This window comes from Xyrauchen texanus, chromosome 6, assembly GCF_025860055.1.
Source record: "Xyrauchen texanus isolate HMW12.3.18 chromosome 6, RBS_HiC_50CHRs, whole genome shotgun sequence".
Classification (NCBI taxonomy): Eukaryota; Metazoa; Chordata; class Actinopteri; order Cypriniformes; family Catostomidae; genus Xyrauchen; species Xyrauchen texanus.
This window is the reverse complement of record NC_068281.1, coordinates 28,446,306-28,456,643: the sequence shown is the minus strand read 5'-3', so window position 1 is coordinate 28,456,643 and position 10,338 is coordinate 28,446,306. Positions and strand designations below refer to the sequence as shown.

The 10,338-nt window shown below is 34.0% G+C and overlaps 1 protein-coding gene and 1 pseudogene across 1 annotated transcript; one reads left to right on the top strand and one right to left on the bottom strand.

Annotated features, from left to right (window-relative positions):
* Positions 1 to 1,864: 1,864 nt before the first annotated feature.
* On the top strand, positions 1,865 to 3,814 carry LOC127645692 (claudin-18-like). Its single transcript, XM_052129367.1, has 4 exons — positions 1,865 to 2,084; positions 2,972 to 3,136; positions 3,353 to 3,500; positions 3,712 to 3,814. The coding sequence occupies exons 1-4, from the start codon at positions 1,865 to 1,867 to the stop codon at positions 3,812 to 3,814; spliced, it is 636 nt and encodes a 211-aa protein (XP_051985327.1).
* A 3,503-nt stretch (positions 3,815 to 7,317) lies between these two features.
* LOC127645691 (probable ATP-dependent DNA helicase HFM1) lies at positions 7,318 to 10,031 on the bottom strand (annotated as a pseudogene).
* Between the last annotated feature and the right edge of the window lie 307 nt (positions 10,032 to 10,338).

Genomic DNA, 10,338 nt, shown 5'->3' with positions numbered 1-10,338 from the left:
GTCACATGGATTAGGCTACTTTTATGCTCAATTATGTGATTTTGGAGCTTCAAAATGTTGGCACCCATTCACTTGCATTGTATGGACCAAAAGAGCTGAGATATTCTTCTAAAAATCTTCATTTGTGTTCTGCTGGAGATAAAAAGTCATACACACGGGATGCGTATAATGGTGAGTAAATAATGAGAGAACTTTCATTTTTGGGTGAATTATTCCTTTAAATCCCGATGTGGCCCCTGTACCAAACAACTTTTCTCACCACTGCTCTACCTCCTCTATTGTGCGGAACATTACATGCCATGTGACTGCTTATTTTGTGCTTTTTGCATTGTCTTGACCATGTTTTATGCGTGACAATGATTCGCTCTGTCCGCATTAGGGCATTTTTAGACCCAACACATAAGTTAATTTTCATGTAAATGTTTCATACATTGCTATTTAAAATGGTGATGAGTGTACAGAAAATAACTTTCCATCTTTTCATTTGTCATCATGTTGCGCTTTTATTTATTTTTTTGGAATCAGATTTATGTAGTGTTTATTGGAAGTGATGTTTTTTTAAAGTTGGCAGTCAAAAATACCTATAAAATATCTATATTTTTTATTCTTTCTGGAAAACAGCCATACAAGGGAGAGCAAATTATGGTATCTGTTTGCTACATTTTTAAACTGCAGCATAGTGTTTATTATAAGGGGTTATCACATTCACAACCCTATACTCAATACTCATGAGTACTTTTAAATGAGCTACTCTTTTAGTCTTACTTGAGTAGTTTTTAGGACAGGGAAGTAACAGTACTTTTACTTGAGTATAATTTTTCAGTACTCTTTGCACCCTTAATATATATATACTATCATGGATCCTGAATAGAAAGGTATATTGCAGTTGAATATATTCTTTACCTGAAATGTGCAAGAAATATATGTAGTGATAAATTAACATACAAGATTCATGGAAGATCCTTTAAAGATTCTGACTTACATGTTTGGTCAACCAGAATCTGAATTTAAATGTTGTCTATATAATGGCTTGTTACATTATTACAAGTCTGTCTCTCATATATATATCAGAAGCATATGTATCTTCTATGAAAAGTTTGGACACATCAGTTTCAGCAGAAGCTATATTGTTAGCTATTTCTTAGATGATCAGACTATTCTAGAGATCACACCTTAAAATGATTAGCTGTAAGAACAAATGCAAATTATGTGTTTTAAGCTACAGCATAACAATATCGAGCACTAATAATCATGCAGGTATTTGTTGGTTTTTCATAATGTTCATTAAAATATTTTTATTGGATGATGATGGCATGCATCTAAATGCCTTAAACATATAGTTTTTATGAGATGTCATCTATTGTGTCATGTCTGAAAATGTTTTGATAATTAAATGAATTGCTCATCATGTCAGTCAGACTCTATTTATTGTCTGTTAATTCTCTATGCATGAGTAAAATCAGTATTTGAATGCATCAGCAATGTATTCAGCAAAGGAACCATCTCTTTTGTGAGTGAGCAGGAACCAATCCCGACTTAAACGTTTACCTACTGAGTCAAATTAATCAACAATTAGGTGTGCCGTTTTGAAGCCTGTCTGAGCTGTTTGATATTACACATAAATTGACCTCATGTATAATTTGTGTTGATAAATGCTCAGACCATTTGTGGTAGTAGGTGGAACTATGGCCATTCAAAGTTTATCATGTGCATCACCCTTGGAGTGTGCATGTGAGCCCTTCTGTACACGCTCACACACGTGATATAAAAAAGCCACCTCACTCTGTCAAGCCTCAGTTAAACTTAAGACCTTTCATCACCAACTTAACCAAATGATCAATTGAGAAAGGGAAACAGAAGAAGAATGATTGTCCCTGTACTGCAGAATGGAGGTTTTGTGTCAGGCCTCATTGGTATGGCTGGAGTTTTTGCTGCCACGTTTATGGAAAACTGGTGTGCCAAAGATTGGCAAGGAGACATGGTAAATTCTGTGTACACTTATAGGGGGCTGTGGCATAACTGTGAGGTGTCCACCACTGGATTCACCGAGTGCCGACCGCTCTCTGACCTTCTAGGCTACTCAGGTAGGTTGAGGTTGATTATTTTCTGTACAAACTGTAAAATTAACACAGCAGTTTATTTCTGAGGATCACATTGAATGTGAGTTGGTGTGACATTGTTGGTGTGATTTTGTACTAAAAGTGTTTTTCAGTTTGTAACACTGTTCAGTGGCAGCTAGCATAAAAATGAAGGAAGACATCTAAGCAATGTGATATTTTGATGAAGTTATAGGAGCTCAAACCACTGTAAATAACAATTATCTTAGAAATATGACCCATAAACCAAAGTGTGGCGTGGGGGCGTGGTCGTGTGTCGGTCTGCGGGAGAGGGAGGGAGCGATAAGGATTGTCACCTGTGTCTTGTTATAGTGATGCGGAGAGAGACATAAAAGGAACGCAGAGTACCCAGAGAGTGGTGCGTGCGTGCGGCAGCTTTTCAACATAAATAATATTTTAATAATAAACTGAAACAAAAGACAAACACGCATGACGGACATGTCCGTTAAGGTTCTCTCGCTCTCCCCCTCTGGGTACTCTGCGTTCCTTTTATGTCTCTCTCCGCATCACTATAACAAGACACAGGTGTTGTTGATTATAAACCAGGTGACAAGCCTTATCGCTCCCTCCCTCTCCCGCAGACCGACACACGACCACACCCCACAAAGTTATGGAAATAAGACAAGACAACAATAAGAAGTCCTATACAGATCATTTTGCTTAACACTTCAAAAGACTAAAATCGAAGCCTAATATGAAGAATTGGACGATTTATGCAGAGCAAAAATGCTCGAGTCCACACTCAGTCAACAGAATTGAAAAAAAAAAAAAAGGCATTAAATTAAAGGTGCAAATATTGTCTGAGGACTCTAATATTCTGTTAATTTCTGTTGTCTTGTTTGATTTGTTTTCAGGATTGTTAAAAGCTGTAAGAGCACTCATGATAGCGACTATTATCATGAGTGTTATTGCAGTTTTGATCGGACTGTTCTCTCTTAAGTTCCTTAAAATGAGATGTATGGTGGAATCGACCAAAGCCAAAATGACGCTAAGTGCAGGAATTATATTTATCATTGCTGGTACACAATAGCTCATTCATTTCATAACTAAACCTCCTATGATGTTTCAATTTCTATTAAGTCTTTAAGACTATAATTATAATGCACCTTTCTAGCAGATTAAATCTTGTCCATCAAGAGCTCATTCTGTTACAACAATTCATTGTAGGCCTATCATGGTACATTGTTTTGTTGAAGAAAACTCTAAAAGGTCCACATCATGTTTGTTCTTTTCAGCCCTTTGTGGCATATCTGGAGCATCGGTGTATGCTAATCAAATAGAGGCTAGTTTCACTTACAATCAAAATCAAGGAAAAATGGGATGCACGTGCCAGTGTGGGTACGGAATGGCCATGCAGGGCGGAAAGGATATGCTTGTTCCCAGGTAAGATGAACAACAATCTCTGAGAAAGACACATTGTATTGTTGAAAATTATTATTGCCTACAAGTGTACAAAACTTTTCCATAACTGGCCACTTATTTGTACAGGTGTTTATTTTTATGTGTAAAAATGAACTGATAAAGTCCCTTTGCTTTGGTGTGAAATGCACTACTTACTGTCTTTTCTATCTTGTTTTTGTTTCTCAATGGTCAGGTACACATTTGGGCCTGCCCTCTTTGTAGCCTGGGTAGGAGGAGCTTTGTTACTTCTGGGAGGAATTTTAAAGTGCATTGCAGTCAAGGGAATCCAAATGTAAGTCATTGCATTGTGCTTGACACAAAGACCATATTTATCTTTTTACCTTCATTTCTTTATGTATATAATAATATAAATTACCTATTATCTATTACACATATTTAGTTGACAAGTACTGTATATATGTTTACACTAAATAACGTTCTATTTTAGCAACAACGATATAGGGCAGGGACATGTTTATGAAGCCCCAGCCCACTGCAGGGAAGCTGATGAAGAATGCCATCTTGAGAAAATTGATAGAGACCAAAAATGTTAATCAAGGAAGACTGATGTTTTGTGTCAGCTGTTTAAGAAACCATAATGCCTTGCACAGCTCCTTGGGTGCTGAAAAAATTGAAAACTGTGTGACACTACAGGACTTCAATGTTTCTTCGTGTTCACTGATTCCTTACCCTTGAACGAGTATGCAACCTTACACCCTGAATGCATATGTGGGTGGGAAAAGACCCAGGTGAAATCTAGATGTTTATTATTTATAAAACTACTTATTTTTTACAAACTGTAATGGCAATTTTATTTATAAGTTACATTTTAAATGGTAGATTTAAATTGTATTAAATTCTGAACAGTTTCATAAACATTCAAAATGAAGTTAGACTTTTGGGGTACAGTGTAAATAAAAGCTGTATAAAAGACATATGGGCAATGTCCATGTTTGGTGGCAAAATGTGAAATGACTCAATAACTCTACCCACACAAACACTATCTTTGCATATTCATGCATGCATATATATATATATTATACTATACAGTATATATATATTTAAGCAATATCACACGAGCAAGAGTGCGATATCGCCCTACATCATCACTGCTGTGATTCGGCCTCTGCCTCGTTACTGATGTCCTCTTCACCAACATTGCAATATTTAAGCATTTCATGGAAATCATTTTAACATTCCATAAATTGGTTAAAGCGTAATTAAATTACATATTTTTCTTTAAATACCTTTTAACAAAACTGTTTCCCCCTTCAGCTGTATATGACCTTGAGAAAAAATAAAATCTTCCATGGGTAGACGCTTTTTTGGCCTCACTCTTGACAGTGTGTTCATGCTTATTTCTGAGCACACACTCTGTGAAATTAATAAGAAAAGTAGCTGACTGAGACTCCATATGTATTTTTTTAAACATTTAAATAAATATAAATATATAATTATATATAAATTATAAATTAAATATAATTATTGTATTTGAGTAATTTGAGACCCATGTTAAAGTAACAATTGATACCTACAGTTTGAGGTGCAATAGTCAGAGGTTGGATCATGAAAAGTATAGTCCAAAAGCAAAAAGAGTGTTCACTTTTGTATAGTTCTATAGTATACTCCTGTTTTTTAGAGTGGAAAAGACTAAACATCTTAGTGCCCTATGCGTAACTGCTCTTGAAACGTGCTTTTAGTCAGTGGGAAGTGGTCAATTTTGGGAATCCTGCCCTAACAAACAAAATTTGACAATGCTCCAGTGAGACAATAATTCAGTTGGGTTTCATGGATACGCATGTATGTCACACACATCTTTCTTTCTAAGATCAATTTACATACAGAAAATTCACTTTTGGAGCTGATCTGATCAGAAGTCTATGGAAGTGATTTATTAATTGCCCAACAACTTCTATGCAAATTTAACTGAAACACTGAAAGACAAATGTCTGAATAAAAAGGGCAAAATCTCCTTTGATTTACCTTTGTGAGATGATAGGACTTGCGGCTCCCTGATTGGTTTTGGCTTGGGTTCGTGAGACTGAATTAAAACAACCAAACACGGAGAAATACTGTATAGCTCAATCAACTGTTAACATTTTTACATTTCAATATTTACAATGCAACAACTCTATCAAGTTCTGTAACATCTGGGAATCTTGAAACATACAATAAAAAATAAAAGATTACAAAATGACTCCAACAAACCAGCATTTGTTGGTTGACCATGGTCCTTGTTTAGATTATTTACTATGGATTCACAGCACCACTCACTAGCATGGACCAAGTTACCATCATCAAAACCTTCCCAATTATTCACTTCCAGGTCAAAGTTCAAATCAAAAGGTTTAGACTACAGTCAGTTCTGTGGTCTGGACTTGCATGTGTAGAATAAACATGGGCTTTGTTTGGAGTGATTCCATCCATCTGAACATATTTGAGGGTCTTCAGCTGACTATGCATCAACACCTCTGATAAGAATAACAAATTATTTCAGACTAGTGAGGAAAAAATATATATCAATAATAATATGACCAATTAATATTAATTATGTGTGGTAAACACTATAGAGCTGTTCAGGTTGTAGTCCAAAATCCTAGAAGAGAATTAGCATTCGCCAAGCCATGGGTTCCCTCTATATTTTCCTTTGTTTGTTTTTTTTTTTAAGTAAAATGAGATCTGTGCTGTTGTAAACATAACTTGAAGATATTTAGATGTTTTGTTCTGCAACATAAATTACACACAGTCATACCCAACACCTGAATTTTGAAGCTGCAATGCTTTTTTAAAAAGTATGTTGCTAAATAAAAACTATAATGGTTTTTCGTTTGTCAGGCACATTCACTCACATTCACTCAAAACACTGTCTACGAAAAGGTGAGATGACTTCCACAATAAAACAGGGACTTATTTCTCTGATCCCCAAACCTGATGAAGATCCCCAGTTGATTGAGAATTGGAGACAAATATCAATGTTAAATACTAACTATAAATTACCTGATTTAATATTTGCATTTATAATCAGGCCTTGATTGTACAATTGGTGAAACACAAAATGGATTTATGAAAATAATATATTAGTTGCAACATAAGATATGTGCTTGATTTCATTGACTATTCAGAAGCTATTGATTCAGACACAATTTTGTGGTTTTTAGATTTTTATAAAGTTTTCGATTAATTAGAAAAACAGTTTTTATTACAGTTTCTTTGCATTTTTGGTTCTGGTGACACATTTAACATTGTGAGAGCGCTTTACAAGGACTTTAATAATTCATTAACAGTTATGTTAAGTATAGTAAGTCTTTCTAGTAAAGTTTCTAATTTAAATATTCCATATTATAAAATCTCAAAACTCATAAATATAAAAACAAGAATCACATATTTCTAAAATGATATGAGCTTCTTTTTCTTTCTGGTTGAGTTCATTTAAATGTGTATACATTTATAACTTATTTATTTGTAATGTATTATAAATTATATTTGTATCATTATGTATTTTTTTACTTTCTCTTTTTGTTTCTCCAATGCAGTTCTTACTGTTTTTGTTTGTTTGTTTGTTTGTATTCTATGCAATAAATAAATATAAAAAAGAAAGTACTGTACTGCAGTAGTTTTCATTTTACAGTATATTCCAATGCTGGGTCTCCAATTTCTGAATAAATGTCTTTGATTTGTTATATTTAAAGCTTTTTTTTTTTTTTAAGAGTTTAAGCTTAAAGATGTGATATTAATAAAGAAATTTAGAATGTTTTACCAAACAATTTGAAGATCATACTCTAGACTTTGTCATCAGTACCTATGATCTGCCTGCTCTCCCAATCATCTGCAACAGGTCAGCTTTACTGTACTCTTCACAAGCACCACCACCGTTGTGCAATGTGGATTTGATGACAAGGTGGGCTGGAAGATTCACACCCATGGCTAAGGTGTTCGTTGTAACTGAATAAGGAGAAAAGAGTTTTCCAGTTCAAGTGTTTGTTGCATTAAATGAGAAATGATTAACAATCAAAAGTATATTGGTGCAGATATATAGTACATTCTTGCAGAACTTACACAGCACTGGCAAGTCACCCCCTGTAAATCTTCAACAGCTTTTCTGTCTGACACCTCCATGCCAGCATGATGAAATCCAATGCCACAAATAATTAGATCTGGATAAGGTAGAAGAAACCCATACATATAATAGCAACTAAAGTATTCATGAATCTCAAACAGCAGATTAAATCACATAACTAACCTCTGAGTTTTTAATCAAGCAAAGATTTTGCATATTTCACCAGCCTATGGTTATGATTTGTTATTAAGAGTAAAAAAAAAAGAGTTAATCCACATTAAGAGTAAAAAAAAAGTACAATTAAAAGGACAATTTGTTTCTGGAAAAACTTTTTATCCCCATGGTGACAAACTTTCTCTCTGTTTTAAATGGCAAGGGTTCATTCATTTCAAATCGTAAATGCATTTTAACTGGCTATGTAGTATGATTATAGATACTGTTATTTGTGGTGAATGCTCATAATGAACCTGCTGTCCTTAGCAAGCACACACTATAAAATAAAATCCTGTTGTTTTTACCAAAGAAAAAATAACTGGCAGCTGTGGTTGCCAGAATAATTATGTAGAAAATACAGTAAAAATGTCAACAACTTTACAAAACAACCTGTACATTTTACAGTTTAAAACTGTTGTAATTTACATGATCACGATGGCACACTAAAAAAACAATTCTGTTAAATATTCAGTAAAAAATGTCATAAACTTGATATTAAACTTCTGAAACTGTAAAAAAATTATTTTTACTTCTTAAGGTATTGTTAATCACCGTAAAAATTACAGAAGAGCACTTAATGACATGAAGTTCATCAATAGTGGCTCTGGAGCAATGAGCAATAAATATGTAGAGACAGTGCTCAGTGTCACTCACACAAACACTAAACACCATCAGTGTAACACATGTGAAATTTAAGCACTAAACATTAAACTACATCAAATATAAAACAGAACACCCCAATGTACAACTGATATAAAAAATAAGAAGAAACAACTATACCTATAAAATATAATGAAATATGATGGGTCATGCAGGGAATTGTGGGAATACCCGATTATAGTTTTTTACTGTAATTTTAAAAATAATTTACTGTAAAAAGTACACATACTCTCTTGTTAAAGATAATGTACATTTTTACCATTAATTTTACAGAAAAATCACTTTTTAAAGTTGTAATTTTACAATAATTTATAGTAAAAACTACTGTATTGTCTTTTAAAATATTTTAAAAAATGTTACTGTATATTTTACAATTAATATTCATTAATCAATTTATGTTTTATTTCTGTAGCATTTCTACAGCCTTTTTTTTTTACATTGCAGTAGCCATTTTTTACAGTGTGCAGTAGCAGACTGTTGAACTCTTTTTCTTGTGGAGCAAACTATTACCATGTCCAAAAAAACAACAACAAATTTAAATTTATTTTAATAAGACAACAAAACACATTTGTATTCACAACCATTCACATACCACAAGTGTTGCTTTTTGATCAGAGTAGGTCTGAATGATGTTGGTCATTTTATAGTTGAGAGAAAGATCAAACTTCCACAGGGGAACCCAAGCACTACTTTCTTCAGTTTCACTGGCCTGTGACTCTCATCCATCTCCAGAAAAGTTGCAAGCCCTAATTCATCCAAGAGGCAATCAGATATCTTCACAACGGCACATAACAGCACATTTAGTAATAAAAATTAACCTGAACACACATAAAAAGCTTTGATCTGTTTAATTGAGATATGTCCTGAAAATGCTTACATCTTGGATGTTTGGGATGGAAGCCGAGACAGCCACATATCTCATGGAACCTTTTCATTCAGGATTTACAGCCAGGCAATAGGAGTACATGGATTTCATTTTGCTGACCACAACCTCAAGAGTAGCTCCGTGGGTTTTGTCTTTCACTACCTGTACCTTATGCACATTTAATGTTTTTTATTTACGCAACACTGCCATCTGTTTGCAAAGTATGTTTTGAACATCATATTAAAGACTGGGAGAGAGTCAACAAAAGAGGCCTCATCGATGAGGAAAAGGTGAATAGATGGCAACAAACAATTATCCCTCCACCTCCTGGTCATGCTGTCCCATTTTTCCTTTGAAGGGGAAAAAATATTTCAGGTTTATTGGAAAGGGTGTTTCATCCAAATCTTATTATCATCTCGTTACAATATTATTTACTGGAGTAATGAAAATGAGATGAGCATCAGGATTTCAAAAATGTCATCAATCTCTGTGTCTCCTCTCAACTCCTTGCAGTTCAGTCCAAGAGGTTCATATTTCTGTTTCCAGTTCTCATTTTGTTGACTGCAAAGAGCCTTAATTGGTGCCACTGAAACATAAACAGGTAAAACAAAATGTCAAACTGTACCTGCAATACTAGGTTATTAGATATTAAAAGTCAAATAATTGCCAACTCAAAGAGCACAGTCTTCCAAGAGCCCGTGGGGGCATTAACAACAAAGTTTTACTGGTGTACAGAACCTGAAAAGGAGCGACACTTTGCAACAAACTACAGTTTGTGTTTTATAATTTACAATTTTGTATTATATAGACATAAATAGCACAAACTTACATCATCCATGCTCAGGGTTGGGGAGTAATGAAATACATGTAACAGAAATATGTGTTTAAAATAACAAATATAAGTAACTGTATTCCACTACAATACTAGTAATTAGAATACAGTTACATTCAAAAAGTATTTTGATTACTGAAGAGATTACTTTGCATTTTATTGTCATTTGTTTCATTTCATATTTAGTGACTGA

What these genes read in the sequence shown, in the direction of transcription:
- LOC127645692 (XM_052129367.1), top strand. Translation starts at nt 1,865, where the DNA reads ATGATTGTCCCTGTACTGCAGAATGGAGGTTTTGTGTCAGGCCTCATT. An exon ending in TGACCTTCTAGGCTACTCAG is followed by an intron (nt 2,085 to 2,971) that starts GTAGGTTGAGGT and finishes ATTTGTTTTCAG; the next exon opens with GATTGTTAAAAGCTGTAAGA. An exon ending in AATTATATTTATCATTGCTG is followed by an intron (nt 3,137 to 3,352) that starts GTACACAATAGC and finishes TGTTCTTTTCAG; the next exon opens with CCCTTTGTGGCATATCTGGA.